Below are 18,497 nucleotides of genomic sequence, written 5' to 3'. Positions count from 1 at the left end.
CACAATAAATTACATTTAAAAATATTTAAATAGAAAACAGCAATTTTAAATTGCTATAGTATTTCTTGATATTATTGTTATTACTGTGTTTTATAAATAAATAAATAAAGCCGCCTTGGTGAGCATAAGGGACTTTTAAAAATGTTAATTATTAAAAGTTTTTGGCCACACTGCCCCAGTGACAGTTTTGTACCCTTTAGTTTAAGTTTACTATTATTATTATTTGGTTTAGTTTTAATATTTTTACCACTTATTCAAATGAAGTGTAGATTTTTTTTTCAAGTATATTATTTATTAATATTATTAGTATATTAATATTCTTATAATTATTTTCAATGTACTGTTTATCTTTAACAAAATATAACCACCCAGCTCCTCCAAAGAAGCAGTTAGGTTTCAAAGGTTTTTTTTATATATATTTTTTTTTTGGTAGTATCACTGTTAATAAAGTGTTTTCAAGCATTTTTGCAGTGTTTAAACATCTTAAATTATTAAACAGATGTTGTTCAATCATGACAATCTATTGTTTGTTCTCAGAAGAGTGAACTGACTGTGGGTTCTGAGGCTTATAACAGCACTGCAGCAGTATTCAGCAAACATATTTTTACTGCTTCCACTATCCATGGACCAGAAAGAAGGACTGTGAGATGGAGAATTAAGACTGAACTGTGGATACATCATAGGGCCAGAGGCTGGCGTATTCTTATATTCACTCCAGCTGTAAAAAAAAAAATGTAAATAAATTTTGTTGTAAGCAGTGTTGGCTGTTAGACTCAGCTTTGTCTGAGTATTTTTCATCACATCCCTCATAGGTTTAAATATACCTCAGTGGAATAAAATTCAGTGAAAGTTGGATATACTTGTTCAGTGAATTATATGTTTGTTCTGCATTTAACAGAAATTTAACAAAGTATTGTGCAACAAATACAGCCCTGAGTGTCAAATCCACAACTGAAAAGTCCACTAAGCAAACTTACATAGACATGCTTTGGATTTAACCAAGAATAAAGAAGCATGGGGAATTGTGGTCACATAAACCTGATACATTTAGGCACTGAGATATATTTGTAGACATGGACTTGATTATGGGGAAAATTACATTGCCTTGTAAAAAATTATCAGTGACAAACCAGTTTGTTGTTCTGTGTTTTTGATTGTTTGCTCTGTTGGTTGGGACTCCCTGGATCATTAACGGCATTATGTCAATCATGAATTTAATATTTGCACTCTGGGAAAATGAATGGCTTTGGTAGTGCTGTGCAACCTAGAGCTACAGTCTGGGTGCAATTCTAGAGCTCAAGCAATTCAGAACATTTATGATGTTTTGGATTATAATATTAAAGGAAACCTCATTCATAATTATAAACATGTTTTTTGGAATATTTCAGACCTAAAGGCTCAAGACAACTGTACTCCCCTCATTGCACATGAATCAAATGTCTCATTAAATGTGTAATAAAATCTAGCCCTCAGTCTCTGCATGAAAAATATGCTCTGACAGGGAGGGGCCAGCGAGGGGTTTCTAAATCATTGACATATTATTTTCAGAATTACAATTCTGTATTTTCCATTTACATGCTTGGGCTATTTCTTTTTCACTGTGAAAAAAAAAAATCTATGTATAAATCATGATATTTGCCTACCACAAAATCAAGTCTGAGGTGTTCTGACTGGGGGCTGTGCAGTGAATTATGCCGTTATGTATATGCAAAAACCAGCCCATTTTCAGAGGTAATTCTATTCCATGTATGGCTTTAATATTGCAAAAATGCTTGTTTGTTTGTTTATTTGCATGTAAAAGAATTATATTCTATATAAATAGAAATTCTATGTGATTAGCTGGAAATTTAATTAATCTTAGCGACATGATTTTCATGAATTAATTTACCAAAAAGATTTGTTCATATTAATTTACTGACTTTTCTGCAGATTACATTTTTATAGTTATAAATACCCTTCTTTATTTCAGAATGTTCTCGGAATGTTCAAAATGTACATTTTTAAAATGTTTTTCTTGGTTATATAAATGTTCTGCATTTCTTCTCAAGTGATTCATTGAATCATCCAGTCAACCAATTAGTAAAAAAAACTAGAGATGTGATATTCAATAATATAAAGCATATTCAACATCCTTTATTAAAATATGTGTATACAAATATCCCAAGAGACTACCAAAAGAGCGATCATACATCCTGCAAATAAAAAAAAAAATGTAATTCATTCATTCATTTGAAAGATTTTTTCAAAAATAGTGATTCATTGACTGCCGACACGCCACTGTGTGTGACGTTCTTTGAAGCTTTTAAACAAAACAGACATAAAAAGCGTACGTGATATAGTGTTTTATGTAACATCATGTAGATTTTCTCCTGTTCAGCTATTCAGATTTCTGTCATGTAAACAGATCATCAGGTTAATCTAGCTTTATCTGGTGTAAGCATGTGTGTTTGTGTCTGTAACTAATTGTACTTGCATTGACAGATTCTTACAAAGTGTATGGAGAAGGCAATGGCAGATAGAGACTGTTTGTATACAGTGTAAAAAAAGACAGAGATGGAGCGTGTGTTACACTAGTGGTTTGCTCTTTCCTCTTTTTTCTTCCAGATTAATCAGCGACCACAAGAGGTGAACCCTTTTCCACGTAAACATGGCATGGTGGTGTGACACGGCTCATTAGCAAAGAAAATGGTGTATTCACAGCAATGTGATTGTGGCTTTCTGTTAAGAGCTCACATATTTACAGGCCCCAGCATCACTGCAGAAGGATGGTGCCAGCCGCAAATAATGTTTACACTTAATCTTTCGACAGAATTAGTGCTCAGAGGGCTAAAATAGTAAATTACGGCCTGATTACAGAACAACTGAACATGTGGTAAAGAAATGCAAGCAGTCATTAGCTGGACGAATGAAGCATTCAGCTTATGTTGGTACGCTGTTTGAAAAGGCATGATTACCAAAACTTTAACATTTAAACACTTGTTGCTGGATGAGGAAACCGTCTGTCGTTGTTACCTCCTGCTAGTTTTCTTTCACTAGAGATACATGATCAGTTTGTCAATGTGTCGAATAGATTAGCAATTTTCATGGGAGACATTTTGTTCTGGTTTTAAACATTTTAACAGTTTATCTTTGTTAAATATTTATAAATAATAGTTTGACAAGAAATTTGTTATAGGCTGAAGGATTTTCTGAGACTGTAAAAGGAATAACAACCAAAGTGCTTCCCCATTAATTTACATGAATCACACAGTAAAAGTACAGTATATTTTAGCTTCCTGTAATTTGAGCCTCAATAACACCATCATAACGGAAACATTTTGTGGAACTTAATTTATTTTATTTAATAATAATATTTAATTTAATTTAATTTGCCTGAATTTTTTTATTAAACATTTTTTTTTTAATTGAGCAAAGGATGCAGGAAATTGACATTTTAAAGAGATAGTTCATCAAAAATGAAAATGTGATGTTTATCTGCTTATCCCCGGGCATCCAAGATGCAGGTGACTTTGTTTCCTCAGTAGAACACAAACCAAGATTTTTAACTCAAACCGTTGCAGTCTATCAGTCTTATAATTGAAGTGAATGGGAATCACAGCTATAAAATAAAATAAAATAAAATAAAATAAAATAAAATGCCTGAACTGTCTGAACTGTGAGAGCCTCCTTAAAACACAGCCTGCGTGAGGTGTCTTCTTCTTCTTGCTTTACGGTGGATCACAGACTTGTAAGTGCATTACCGCCACATATCTCTAAAAAAGGACCATTGACACTATATCTATAATCTCAATTTAGATTTTGTTTGTGTATTTTTTTTTTTTTTTTTTTATTGTATGTTCTAGCTGTGATTCCCATCCACATCCATTATAAGACTGACAGACTGCAACGGTTTGGATTAAAAATCTTTGTCTGTGTTCTACTGAGGAAACTGTCACCTGCATCTCGGATGCCCTGGGGGTAAGCAGATAAACATCACATTTTCATTTTTGGGTGAACTATCCCTTTAATGTTACATTTCTATTTCGGATAAATGCTGTTCTTTTGATCTTTAAATTAATCAAAGAATTTTGAAGTGTGTCACAGTTTCCAAAGTTTCCAAAATAATATTTAACACAACTGTTTTCAAAATTGATAATAAGAAAAAATGTTTCTTGAGCAGTATATTTGAAGAATTTTTGAGGGATCACGTGACACTAAAGTATAGAAGCCTGTTTCCTCAACTGAATAAATAAATAAATAAATAATATTGTGACTTTTTATCACACAATACAAAAATCTAATAAAAAAGTCAGAAATGTGAGATGCAAATTCATAATTGCAAGTTATAAAATGTAAATTATGAGATATAAATTCAAGATGACATTTTTTTTGTCACAATTGTGAGTTTATATAATGCAATTCTGACTGTATAACTCGCAAGTATTCACAATTCTGAGAAAAAAAGTCAGAATTGCACGATGTAAACCCAGTTGCAAGAAACTGCAAGATAAAAAGGTCACAATTACTTTGTTTTATTTTTTTTATTCAGTGGTGGAAACCCTCCATATTGAAGACTAGAGTAATAATGCTGAAAATCAGCTTTACAATAACAGCAATACATTATATGTTCTAGAAAATATTGAATAGTTCAATAGTTAAAATGGTAAATAATAAAGAAAAGTAATAATATTTCACAATATTTCAGTTTTTACTCTATTTTTGACTACATAAATGTAGCCTTAAAGACTTCTTAAAAACAACTTTTTTTTTTTCATTTTTACAGTTAATGTCAAATTATGATAAAAATATTAATGACAGCCCCAGGCCTAATAATCAGCAGTTTGACAGTGATTGTCCTTCACAGTTAGCAGTATTTTTGACAGGCAAGTGAGGTAATGTGTCTTTCATGGTTTGCTATGTGAGTCCTGGTGGCTGTATTTTAGTAATGAACAAGAATGATCAAGGCACATAGCCTTGAACTGAGATCGATGCTATGGCAGCAGAATCCCAGTAAAGAAAATTCTGAGATTGCGCCTGTTAAAGTCACATGTTTGAAAATCATTAGCATCAGTTCTGTGACTAAAAAGTTTGGAGATGAAAAAAAAAAAGGTTATAGTGATACAAAACCCATAGGCAAAGTAAATCAGAGTTCATTTTTTTCATTTTAAGTTGCTTACATATGCTAGAATTCCTTCTCTGCGGCCACCAGAAACAAATTCAGTTTTAAAAGGCATCGCTGAAGTGGAATGCATTAGTCTCAGCTCGTGTCATGAGCGCAGACCCATTGACTCTACAGACTCAATCAGATAGTCTGGCTAAGGAAACATATACCCTCAGCTGTTATGTGCGTTTCAGGCTCTTTAAAACACAGTGAGTTTCAGATCAACTCTGATTGGATATATATATATATTTTTCATTAAAGTTATTTTTTTCTTTCATGTTTCATTTTAATTTAAGATTGTGATTATCGTAGCACAGTGGCCATTGCAAATGCTTCAGTAAGAAGTTCGGTAACTAAAGTGTAAACCAATTATTTAATAAATGGGTTGGTTAATAAATTATTAGATGGTAATGTAAAAAAAAAAAGCATTATGTCATCAATAGGTAATGCCAACATTTGTTTTTTCATTAAATTATGAAATTGTTTTAATTTCAACTTCATTTTTTAAGTTAACACTAGATTCAACGGTATTTAAGTGTATGCACCCTCTGAGAGATGATTCCTTCTGTTATAAAATAAAGTCACAATTTCTGTCATGTAAATACACATAAAATATAACTGAAATTTACATTTTGTTAATGTGTCCTATTAATGGGATTTTTAAAAATCATTATAACATGATTTTATCATGTTAATTTCAAATGAACATTTAAAAATAATTCTCAGTTGCATACGTATTTGATATCTGTGAATATTTAAAGATTTTTTTTCTTTTGCGATTAATTAATTAATTTATTTATTTTTGCCAATTTCTCCATTTAGCATTTGTGATTGGAGGGTTTGAATAATATTTAAAGATTTAGCGCTACCTTATAATAGCATTAATTTTAGACATTAAATTATTTTATATACACACAAACAATATATATACAATGTCTAAAAATAATATCAGTGTTAACAATAAGTTTTTAAGAATGGATTTTGGTGGATCATACACAAAAAGAAAATATATTTTTTAATAGCAGTATAGTTGCTACACAGTTTCTCATAAAGTGACTCAAGCATAGCAGGGATTTCTGAAGAATCTATAGTTTCTCAGTCTTTATGTGTTAATATGAAACGCATCACTTCCTCCTCCTTCGACTCCTTTCATCCTCTCATTACAAAGCAGCGCACATTACACTAAAGCCACTTAAAGTGTCCTATTGGAAATGTCTGTCTGAGGTCTGGCATTAACAGATACCAGAGTTAGTTTCATCTCTGAGCTACTTTTCCACTCAGCTAATGAACGTCACGAGGCCTTTTAAAAATAGAATGTGTTTTAAAAACGCACCAAACAGAGTGACACAAAAATTATAATGTATAGAATGACAAACTGATGCAATCTTAAAGACTACCGTACAAATGACTATATGAAACAGCGAATCACTAAATTATTATCACTCAGACTTCCAGTTTGCTTTCAAAACAACAAAAATAAAATCCCAGAAAGCATTGCCACTCTGACTTAACAACCATCTGTCTGGTTTTACTCTCATACATGTCTGATTGACTCCGACAGACTGGAGAGGCCTCTTCAAAATCCAGCAAACTCTAATAAGCATTAGCCTGTCAGACAAGCTCACCCTTGTGTCACACACACATTCAACAATTGACCACCAGGTGAGAGGACTCACCTGCAGAAAATCCCATCTCCCCAGGGAACTGTCAAATTAGCAGTTAGCTATTATAGGCCTTGGACCTGCAGCGAGGGAGAGAACGAGGAACGAAAGACAGGAGACTCACATAACTGCTCAGAGGCCTCGGGGCGCAGGGTCTGAGGCAAAACCGAAACCATATGAACATTAATACAGACCCAGGGGCCATTCTCGGAGATTACTTTACATAACGACTAATTGGCCTAATTTGTTAAATAAACACTATATTTTCTTTTGAAGCTTGATACAGGACCACTGGACATAGCAGTCGCTCTGAGCCGAGCGGCAACACCCACATCGGATTTTGGTGGTCTGCTAAAGTCATTTCACCTCAAAATGAACCCAATTTCCTCACTGGGTTCAGGCTCATGTGCGTGTTCGGTTTGCCACAGTTATCTAAATTTAGAGGTAGTGCTAAATGTAAAGGACGTGTGGACAAGATTGACAGCAGTAAATATTTCTGAACTACAGAGGAATAAGTTATGGAATCGCAAAGTTTGGGTTGAAAATAGAACTGGTAATGTCTGTGTTGTGTAAAATACTGTTGCCTTTTCAAGCTAATACTGCTGTGTGGAAAGTCTACAACTACTTTTGATTTTATGTATTATTATTATATTTTTAGACCAGCTGAGCTGCACCAGTCATAAAAGTGTTAAATTACCAGTCCAAGTGAGTACTGGGTTCAATAAAACTGGGATAAAAGTATTATTTTCATCCACTAAAGAATTCCAATGCCTTTTATTTTTAATGAAATGTACAGCTAATTAATCATAGAGAAGAGTTGCAAAACAATATTCTGAAATGATAAAAAATGAACTTGCCACAAGACTATATTTTAATAGCTTTAATAGACATTGAAAGGAGATTAATTTTTTTTTTCTGCTTTGCCAGCATTTTTGTAATTACAGTGCATTCATGAGTAACACTTTCTTCAGCAAGTTTCCACTACATAAGAAATGAGTTCCTTTATGATCTCTGCATTGCTGTGAGTTGTTAATTAATTGTGGTTGAAATCTATAAAGTTAAATTAAAACATGGGGGGGGGGGGGGGTTGGATGAATTACTCCTCCAACCAATAACACTCATTTGATTGTTCTGAATTTTTGCAGTATGAAAACTGAATAAAAGTGAATAAAGTTGTTGTTGTTTTCTGTAACATGTTCATTATATATATATATATATATATATATATATGTATGTACTTTTCCTGTACTGTCAGCTTAGGTCATTTAATGAGTTTTCATGCTTTGCTCAAAACCAAACACATTTGTGAGCAAAAATGCTCTTTCAAGTTTTCGGTTTCACTGAGCATTCTGGGAGAGAAATATGGCTTTCCATCTGAGAAATACACATGAGAATGAACAGCGTCTGTGTTCTCAAGGATTTATTTATTTTTTTATGCAAGTGACCAGCAACACTGTCTACTTTTATAGAAATCCACTCATCGTTTTATATGTCTGAAACAGCAAGTCCACTTTGCCATTTGGACTAGTTACATATTTCTGTAATATTGCAGGGTAGACAGACTGTCTGTATTGAATTTAATTCAAAATACAACTGCACTTTTTATGATTGTCCTTTTAACAGATTTTATCTAAAATATAAGCCATTTTTAGCAATGCAAACTTATTCTGTCTCATGCAGTTAAGCAGTTCTGTCAAATATTGTTGTATATGCTTTTGTGCTGACATTTTATTGTAAAATGATCCTATCCACACTCCAAATGAATTCCATAACTTTACAAGATGATGCTGATAATGTAGATGATTTTGTGCAGACAGATAGACACCGGATAGATCCCCATAACCCCTCACTCGTTCCCCGTCCCACCCCTAAGACCCCTAAGACCCCCATAACCCCTTCGATCCATTACACACTCACTTTCTGGCTGCTAATGCAACTAATTTCTTAGAAAAAGTGTCTGTGGGATCGGATAGCCCAGATCTAAAATATCGTACCCCAGTTTTCACGAGCCCAGAACTAGTTGGCTGGCCTCAGATTTATTGAACCTTGCCGTTCTGGAAGAAGATTGTATGCATGTGGTCAGTAGCGAGGAGCCTGCGACCCAACCTCCCTCTCATGTTACGCCCTATATATAACATCCATTCCTCCAGCACCTCCGTTCAACCCCCCTCCCTCGTTTCCTCGCTCCAACTCCACTTCTCTAGAAGCGCTGTATCCAGTCGGGCCCAGGCGGCTCTTTCCCTCTCTTTCTCTCTCTCTCTCTCCCGTCTGACACCCGAGCTTCCTCTTGCAGGCTGTGTGTGTTTACCCTCTTTTTCGGCCTGGCAACGGGGGTGCATGCTCAGGATTACCGGAGGCCTTGCCTTTCATCGCTGCCCGCTCCCTCTTCCTTTCGCCGTTGACTCCTGGACTACAGTGAGCACGGGTGTGAGGCTGTGTGTTTTGGGGGCTTCCCTGGTTTCCTGTTCGCGGAGTTAAGTGGATTTGTAGATACTAAAGAGACATGGATCACTCTCTGTTTGGATGCCTTCGGAGCCCGCATGCCCCGTCCCAAGCCCTGCACCCAGCATTCAACCAGTCCTCCCTGGCCCTGCATGGTCGCTCTGACCACATCTCCTACCCCGACCTCCCGGGACCCTCGCCGCCCTGCGGCTACACAGGGGAGGAGAGTGGCTTCGGAGGACCTCATGTCAGAGTTCATCCCGCTCCACAGCATCTACACCACTCGCAGCATCAGCCTTCCTGGCACGTGCCGCAGATGCCATCGATCGACAGTGAGCACCACGGCCTCTGCCTGCCGCACCCTCATGCCGCGGCTCCAGAACTGCGCAGTGCAGGAGGAACAGGTTCGCAGGGCCTGTGCGAGGGTAACCCAACACTCTCTGGAAGTGACCCTTCTGGGGTGTCGTGTGTGTCTGGAGAATACGGGAGACAGACCATGTCACCTGTTGAGCCGGAGCGACGGAATAGCAAAGGAAAGAGTGACAGTTCAGGTATGTGACTCAAAACATTTTCTTCCATGTTAATATGCATTCAGTAAAAAAGGCAGTGTGTATTTGATTTTGAACTTTGAATAGTTGATTATTTATTGTGATTATTACAGTATGAATAATTCAAGTGTTTTCCATGACTCGAGAACTGAATATTTTCTTTTTTATTTCTCATCAGATTTATTCATAATAGCACAAGTAAAAGACTTTTATCAATCAAAAATGAATGTTTTTTTATAATATTTGTTGTATTGTCTATTTGGACTCAGAACTGAGATTTGGAGTTTAATTGTGATCATATATTTGAATAAATATTAAGGTAAAATTCATCCATACACCAAATTATATGTTTAATATATGTTTTAGTTTTATTTTAATAGTTTATTGTGCAATATTCAGTAAGAATTCAATAATCAATGTACCTTTAAATCTGGACATAAAATGATTTAAAATAGGAATAATTATCAAAGAATTAAACTTTATTTTAACATTTTAATTACAAATAGCAATTAAGATTTTTATGAAGTTTAGTCCATATCAAGACAATTTAAACAAAAATGGTTCATATGTACTAATTGGATTTTATTTGATTTTTATTCTATTTTATTTTATTTCTGCTGCACTGTATTAAAACAAATCTGAAGTTATTTCAGTTTTTCTACTTCAAAGTTTCACATTTAATTCAATGTGTTACTTGTTATTTCTTTGTAAACTGTGAAATTTATTTGCAGTTTCTGAGTGGAAAAGAAAATCCTACCGCGTTTTTTTTTTTTTTTTTTTTTCAGTGTGTATTTAACTACATACTACTTAATTTAATACAACTGTCCTCTGCTAAAAAAGATGTAAGCAAAAGAGTGTCAATAATCTTTACAATGTTTAGATCAAATCCACACAGACACAAATCACTCTAATCTGTCCATGAACCGTATAGAGGAATGTGCAAACTTTACAAATAAATCAAACTGAGCAGTGGCTATAAATATGTTCAAAAGCAGGTTGACAATGCTTCCTGATATGAGAACAAATTTAAGGTTCATTAAACAAAAAGTAGGACTAAAATCCTGAATGGGCTAGACACGGCACAGTAGTGTTTTACTGGCAGGGCCTGATGCTGTCGGGCTGCCCTGTTTCTTTCTCTCGTCAGTCTCAGAGGTGTAAGTCACTCTGGCATTTACCCTCAGGTCTTTAATAGACCACAGGTGAAATCCGCCGTTAAATGCTCACACTGCCCGCAGCTGCGCTTTTGATACCCCCAAACACATACACACTATTGACGGCTGGGGAAAACAGTTAAAGCTGCAGCTGGAGAATTGTTATATCAAACGTGACCCTTATATTTCAAGAACAATAGAAAATGTCACACCTAGTGATCTAAGTGGTTTGACACTGACATACAGTATTTAAAATTTGCACAGAAAATGTAACTGTATTGTTTTCCACAAACAAACAGATCTTGCTGTATAAAGTGGAATTGTGAAGAGAGAAAATGTCTTCAGGAAAAAAAAGTCACTGCTGTTTTTAAAAAGATGAGTTCACTTTTTTTTCTCCACCTTTACAGTAGATTGAACTGAAATACCCAGGTTATATATTTTTTTCTGTTTGCTTAGTCATACCATGAAGGGGGTCTAAATGCTCTGGCTTTTTAGCCAGATGCCTGTAATTTCTGGCATGATGGCATACTGATGAATAGACCCAATGGTGGTAGAAATTTCCAGAAGGCTCCTGTTGGCACTTGCTTTGCCTTTATACCAAATCCAGTTTCCTGCAGTCTGTTGGCAGTTATCAAAGCCAGTGTGGTTTCCATTTATAGCCGTGTCACATAACGAGATATTGCAGTTATAGGCTGAACAGATTAAAGATTATTTTGAAAAGTGTCGTAGATATAAATTATGAGTTTCAAAGCTCATAATCTTGTGTTCTGTAAAAACCTTGGATTTCTAGAGCAGTTGTATTTTTATGCCGGTTTCAAAGGAGCCAAAAATTCAACATCTAAATCACACCCGTCCCTGAATGGCAAGCCAAAGGATATTCATTGAAAACATATTATTTTCCTTCAAAGATTTGATGATCTGAGAAAAGATGTTTTCATTACGCTGCTTGTCACATTATAAAAAAGGAACCATTTTGAGATTTGAAAATTAGTTGGGTAGAAAAGAAAAGGGCTGTATGTGAAATTCAAACTCACAGTAGTTTAGATTAGAAATATTAAAAGAAAATGTACATAAAATTATAAGGAACGGTGTAATAATGTTAAAACTGTTATTGGTTGCTGTTCACATATACACTGTTGTGACCTGTGATTTGTTATCATTAAAGAAAACTATCTATTTAGTTTGCTTTAGCCAATTGCTATTCTAACATGGCAAAAAAAACAAAACATATTATTAATAAAAAAAAATTACAATAAATTTTTTGCCCTGAAATGTACATATTTTGCTCATAATCTATTCAGTTTCAATGTTCATTTAAAGAAGCTAGTCAGTACCAAAGTTAATGTTTATTTTTAACTGTAGTATTTAAAGTAATAAATGAACTAATACATGATGAGATTAAACTTTTTTTTACCTATATATTCCTATTCATGCAGATTAATTTTACATCAATAATATAGATGCACAATAACTTCATATATTACTCTAACTATTATATATTTTATAACAAGCCTCAATCAACACACATACAGCTAAGGTTCAATTTGATCATTTTTGGACCAATCAGAAATGTTTCTTGGGAAAGCTTCATGTTTTTTGCTAAAGGAGACTTGTATGGAAAATGAAGAGTAAAAGGATCTGATTGTTGAAGAGTGTGAACGAAGCCCTGTTGATTCAGGCCAGATTTGAGAGCATGTGCTCCGTTCTTTGGCCCTTCTCCGCCTGCTTAAAACACCAGAGCCATATCGCCATAATAAAAGGTGATTGGCAGGCCAAATTGTTCCACTTTCATTTTTATTTTTGTTCGTTTATTTTATTTCAGAGCCCTGCAGTTTATCACACCATCTTATTTTTTCACCCCCTTGCTTTCCCTTAATGTTTTTTTTTCTTTCTCTCTTTTTCTGAGCATTTACAGCGGCTGGAAAGTGATCTGTTTTTCATTTCAGATTCCCAGGATGGGAGCTATAAGTCAGACGCGAGCAGTAAACCTAGGAAGGAGCGCACAGCCTTCACCAAGGAACAGATTCGAGAACTGGAATCAGAATTTGCTCACCACAACTATCTGACAAGGCTTAGACGTTACGAAATCGCTGTCAACCTTGACCTCACAGAGAGACAAGTACGTTCAATGCTGAGCCTGTTTTCATGTTACCAACAGACATAGCACTGGCACTTCCATTGGCTTTGAAAATATTTCTTTGCTTGACTTGTAAAAAAAAAAAAAAAAAAAAAAAAAAAAAAAAAGAAAAAAAAGTGAGGGTTTGCAAAGGCTGACTTCACTAAAAGTGATTAAGTCGTATAAAGTGATAAACGCAATATTTAATATTAGTAGGGTTCAACAAATAACAAAAACCTCATTTATTGATATAAATCTCCAAATATTTCAGTATCTGCTCACTAGAAAAAAAATGTAACATTAAAAATGAGTGACGTGTTTTACACAGGGCTCTGTGTTGAGGGGTCCAGTCTATTTGTTAGGCTTGAGGGAGGGACTGCTAGTACATAAAAATAAAAATAAGTAAAATCAGTAAATAAAAATGCATATTGAATCATGTGAATAATGACAGTGAAGTCTGATAATCTGTCAGTTGTAGCCATGATGTTAAATCTCAGGTTCCAAAATACTTCATATTTTATTTATGTGTGTGAACACACTTTTTATGTGCTGTATATACTATAGGTCTCTTTGAATTGAAGAACATTTTTGAATGACTTTTATTAGATAAGACTAGGAAACTAGGGCTCGTTGCAACAGAGGTGTATAGTACCGCAGTTGCTATATAAAATTTAGAGTATTTTTTTATTTTTATTTTTAAAAAAAAATTGAAAGAAATGTATTAATTGCAATTTCTGCTGATTTTATTAATATCAGAATTTGCCATTTTTCAATTTCATAAATTTACTGTTCACACTTTATTACTATTTTACAATAGTAGCTGTTTCATGGCAGACTTCATTGTGACAACTTGCCCCATAGACATGCACTGTTGGTGAGGCACTTTGTCACAAAAGTTCTGTAGATAGACAGACAGACAGACAGACAGACAGACAGACAGACAGACAGAAAGATAGATAGATAGATAGATAGATAGATAGATAGATAGATAGATAGATAGATAGATAGATAGATAGATAGATAGAAAGATAGATAGATAGATAGATAGATAGATAGATAGATAGATAGATAGATAGATAGATAGATAGATCGATCCCACACAGCCATTCCAGAGTTTTGATTCATTCCAGCTGAGTCTTGACCTAAAAAGAAGCTTTACTGTATATGCAACCCACTTAGGATTTGCATTTTTGTGCTTTGTTTCCCTTTCTCCTTGCTACTCCTCCACACAATTGCTTCCAATCCAATAACTCCCAGCACAGATCCAATAAATCTGTGGACGTGGGTTGATCTCAGACCTTAAACAACAAAGCCTGAAAATCAACCCTTTCTGTGCACCTTCACTGTATTATTTATATTTATATTTATACACACACACACACACACACACACATACACTTTGTATATGTATACAAATGCTTACTGTTTTGAAAATAACATAAATGAAATGGGAAATATGCACAGATACATAAAATCCTGTAGTTATGAATCCAAATAATTGCAAAAAAATTATCACACTTCATCTAAATGTTTTTGTCATGTAAGGTAATCTGCCAACTTATTTCAGAGCTCATTCTGAAATACCTGCGCTGCGCTTCCTAAAATAACTCTCTCAGCCTGAAATAATCCCCCTGTCAAGCCAGAGGTGGGGGGAGAGGCGCCGCCACTTGGTGCAGATCTGATCGACCCGTTTGGGCAGCAGCTTGATCATCCCAGCGGAGACACGAATACAGAGCAAAGTGTCAAGTCAGGACCTGGAACTTGGGCCAATGTGCGACCAGGAGTTTTGCATCAGCACATAACTGACCAGGTGGAAATAGCCTAGAGAACCAATGGGCCAATCATATTGCTGATCCACCAAACTTACCAGCAATCTGCTCCAGAAGAAAAAGTCCACCAGATCCACAGTTGCTTTATAGATTAAAAGAAGATAGGAAGGACCCACAAAACATATGAAATGAGGTGTTTTAGTTGGCTTATGTATGTGGTCAATGCGTGTGGGATCTGAGTGCTGTGTTGGTAGAAGTTTTAAATCTGTTGCTTATACAATCTGATACACGTGTGCAGTTTGAAAGGGGTTGTGATACAGAGGGCATGATGGTAGATTCAGAGTGGGGGTCTGCATGCCAAAACAACTCTTTTTGGAAAGTGCCATAACACACACCCTAACACACGTTCCCACAAAGTGGCATTGAGTTACCCTGAAGCAGATCTTGCACGCCTGTGTTGCTAAGACACCAATAATGTCCCATAAACATTGTAATTGACTACTGTATAATAGCTTTGCCAAAAAAATTTCTCCTAATAAGCAAACAACACTTATTTATTCATTTGTTTTTTAATTGAATGAAATATGGTATAAAACATTTATTTGTTCACAATTATTCTTACAAGTAGAATTTCAGAATCTAGATATATAAACTAATAAAAATAACCTTGAATTTAAATTTGAAATTAAATTATCCATACCGTTTGCTTTCTATATACTTTATATGAGTACTTTAAAAGTATTTCTCTTGCCTGCAGGTAAAGGTGTGGTTCCAGAACAGACGGATGAAGTGGAAGCGAGTGAAGGGAGGTCAGCAGGGAGCCGCTGCGCGGGAGAAAGAACTGGTGAATGTGAAGAAAGGCACTCTCTTGCCTTCTGAGTTCTCCCCCATGGTTGGACTACAGCATCCCATCGGTTCACCCAGCAATGAGGACGACAGTCACGACAGCGACCAGAGCTCTGAGCACGCGCATTTATGATGCCCACACTCCATCCGGTCACATTCTGCCTATTTCCTCAGGAATCAACTATGTTGGTACTCCGAAGGCTTTTAACAACTAGTACTGGGCCGCTTTTTGTTATTTCATTCTGAGTGGTTAGGGTTAACTCTTGGACTGTGAAACAAACAGGGTCGCAAACCAGAGCTCAGCCCCCAGTGGCACCGAACTTTGAAGAGTAGTCTAAATAATAGTCAAAAGGGTTTAAAAGTGGCCACATTTTTGAAGAGACTATATGCATTTCAACCGATTTTAACATTGTAAATAAATGTAAGTTTGAATGTTGTAAACATTCCACATGAGTGCCTTTGAGAGGATCTTTGCACTGTTTTAATTTTTGCTCTAACGGTTTGCTACTGTATTTAGACACGGATTTACCATAGATAACAATACCATTAATTAAAATCACAACGACATAATCTGTGACAGCACAGAATGAGGATTATCCTAGTCTTTTTTTTTTTAAGAAACAAAGGATGCCATTAATTGCAGCCTATTTTTAGATTAATTGAAAAATTATAATGAAACAATAGTTTTAGACTGACATTTTGTTGTTGTTTATTTTTATGAAATTTTGGTACTTTGGATTGAAGCAGATTGGAAATTACTTGGCATATTGATGAACATTTAATTTAGAAGGATAATAAAATACAAATCTAACATATGGGTATCTTTTCACTTGCCTTGCCAAAGGCTTGTGTATTTAAGGACTGGAAATAATGTTCCATGATCACAGGAGGAGTGATTAAAAAACTTTACACTACACTTCAAAAACGTTGGTAAGATTTTTGCAAATATTTTTGAAGAAATCTCTTTTTTATTTGATCAAAAATACAGTAAAGACAGTTATATGATGATATATTATTAACTGTTTTCCATTCTTAATATATTTTAAAATGTAATTTATTCCTGTAATGGCAAAGCTGAATTTTCAGTATCGTTTCTAACATTATAAAAGTCTTTACTGTCACTTTTGGTATAAATTGAATTAATTATTAGTGAAAAAAGGTATGCATTTATATTTAAAAAAATAAAACAAAAACAATAATAAATAAATAAATAAATAAATAAAAATAAATAAATCTTAGTGACCCCAAACGTTTGTAAGGGAGTGTTCATATTTATAAATGCGACACTATGGCATATTTTTTTAGTTTTTTGTTTCTGTTCAAGTTTACAATATAGTTCACATCTTTTATTTACCTTATAAATAAACAAATCTTAGATATTTCAATTTCAGCTTTTTTTTCATGACAAACCTGCCCAATAAAAGTTTACAAAAATATATAAATAAAGTTTTAATGGAAACCTTACCAAAGGTTGAAGAGGATTATGTGTTGTTTATGTTATGGAAAGCCATGTTGAAGAACTAATATTATGGTTCGGTGTTTCTGTGAAGATCACGTGAGTGAACATTCTAAATTCTGCACTGGCACTTACGTCTTTGCTCATATATGAGAGCAGCTGGTGATTCGATAGCTGAAGAAGTTTGGACTCATTTGATTTGTGGCTAAGCCGTTCCCTCGACACATAGGCAAAACCCAGGCTAAGTGGATTTGTTTTCAGTTGTGGTCAAAGCCAGCCATGCATTTTCCCTCTGTGGAAGACTTTTTTGATTAGCCATCCGATTTAGATGTTTGTGTATGATATATTCTGATCAAAGTGAGACAAAGAACGATCCCTTGGGGAAACAATTCTTGGCTTTCAAAATGAATGGGGAAATATATTTATGACCCCTTAAACACTGCCAAGCACCCAGCTGCACTGATCACAGCCTGGTCTAAACAATGCATGATGAATATGGCCCATCAGAAGCGGCCCCAAACAGACAAATCAATAAAAACACAAGCAAATAAACACAAATCAAGACAAACATGAATTGGGTATGAAAAATACACCACTGATCACAAACAAAGCTGAACACAGACACACACGCAGGTAAACGAGCAAGACCTTTTTTTCTGGTTGTCTTTCCAAACAAATGTAACTTTTGTACGCGTGTGTTGATTTGCTGTTGGTGTGATGTTTCTTTCTCTCTGACCACTTTGAATACTGTGGAAAGAAAGGGATGGTCCACCCAAAAATATTTGCTCACCCTTCTGTTGTTCCAAATTTGTATGATTTCTTTCTTCTGTGGAACATAAGAAGATATTTTGTAGAGTCAACTGTTTCTGTGTGTGTGGGCGTGTTTTTGTGACATATCAGGACACAACTCTGTATAATGACATGGGTATGACACAGGTATTACAAGGAGAGGTGGACTTATGAGGACATAACCCATGTCCCCTTTTTTCAAAAGGCTTATAAATCATACAGAATTAGTTTTTTTTGAGAAAGTAAAAATACACAAAGTTTCCTGTGAGGGTTAGGTTTAGGTGTAGGTTTGGTGAAGGGCCATAGAATATACAGTTTGTACAGTATAAAAAACATTACGCCTATGGGATGTCCCCACTTTGCACAAATATGTGTGTGTGTGTGTGTGTGTGTGTGTGTGTGTGTGTGTGTGTGTGTGTGTGTGTGTGTGTGTGTGTGTGTGTGAAAGTGAAGTAAATTTTTATTTTATTTTAAAAAGGGACATTATTCAAAATATATTTTGTGCTTTACAGTAGAAGAAGAAATTAATACAGTTTTGAAAAGACATCAGGGTGAGTAAATGAAAACAGAGTTTTTAAT

At 34.9% G+C, this 18,497-nt stretch overlaps 1 protein-coding gene across 1 annotated transcript; it reads left to right on the top strand.

Moving 5' to 3' along the window:
* The first annotated feature begins 8,986 nt into the window (after positions 1-8,986).
* LOC132104743 (homeobox protein MOX-2-like) lies at positions 8,987-16,269 on the top strand. The gene is made up of 3 exons (XM_059510295.1): positions 8,987-9,794; positions 12,889-13,061; positions 15,585-16,269. The coding sequence occupies exons 1-3, from the start codon at positions 9,305-9,307 to the stop codon at positions 15,804-15,806; spliced, it is 885 nt and encodes a 294-aa protein (XP_059366278.1). The 5' UTR covers positions 8,987-9,304; the 3' UTR covers positions 15,807-16,269.
* Positions 16,270-18,497: the final 2,228 nt, after the last annotated feature.

The sequence above is a fragment of the Carassius carassius genome, chromosome 25 (genome assembly GCF_963082965.1).
Source record: "Carassius carassius chromosome 25, fCarCar2.1, whole genome shotgun sequence".
In the NCBI taxonomy this organism is placed as follows: Eukaryota; Metazoa; Chordata; class Actinopteri; order Cypriniformes; family Cyprinidae; genus Carassius; species Carassius carassius.
The sequence above is the reverse complement of the archived record's forward strand: the minus strand, read 5'-3'. Positions and strand labels throughout refer to the sequence as shown.

Excerpts from the sequence above, each read along its gene's own strand:
- LOC132104743 (XM_059510295.1), top strand. The coding sequence starts at position 9,305 with ATGGATCACTCTCTGTTTGGATGCCTTCGGAGCCCGCATGCCCCGTCC. Across the intron at positions 9,795-12,888 it reads AGGAAAGAGTGACAGTTCAG|ATTCCCAGGATGGGAGCTAT; the intron begins GTATGTGACTCA and ends TTTTCATTTCAG. Across the intron at positions 13,062-15,584 it reads TTGACCTCACAGAGAGACAA|GTAAAGGTGTGGTTCCAGAA; the intron begins GTACGTTCAATG and ends TCTTGCCTGCAG.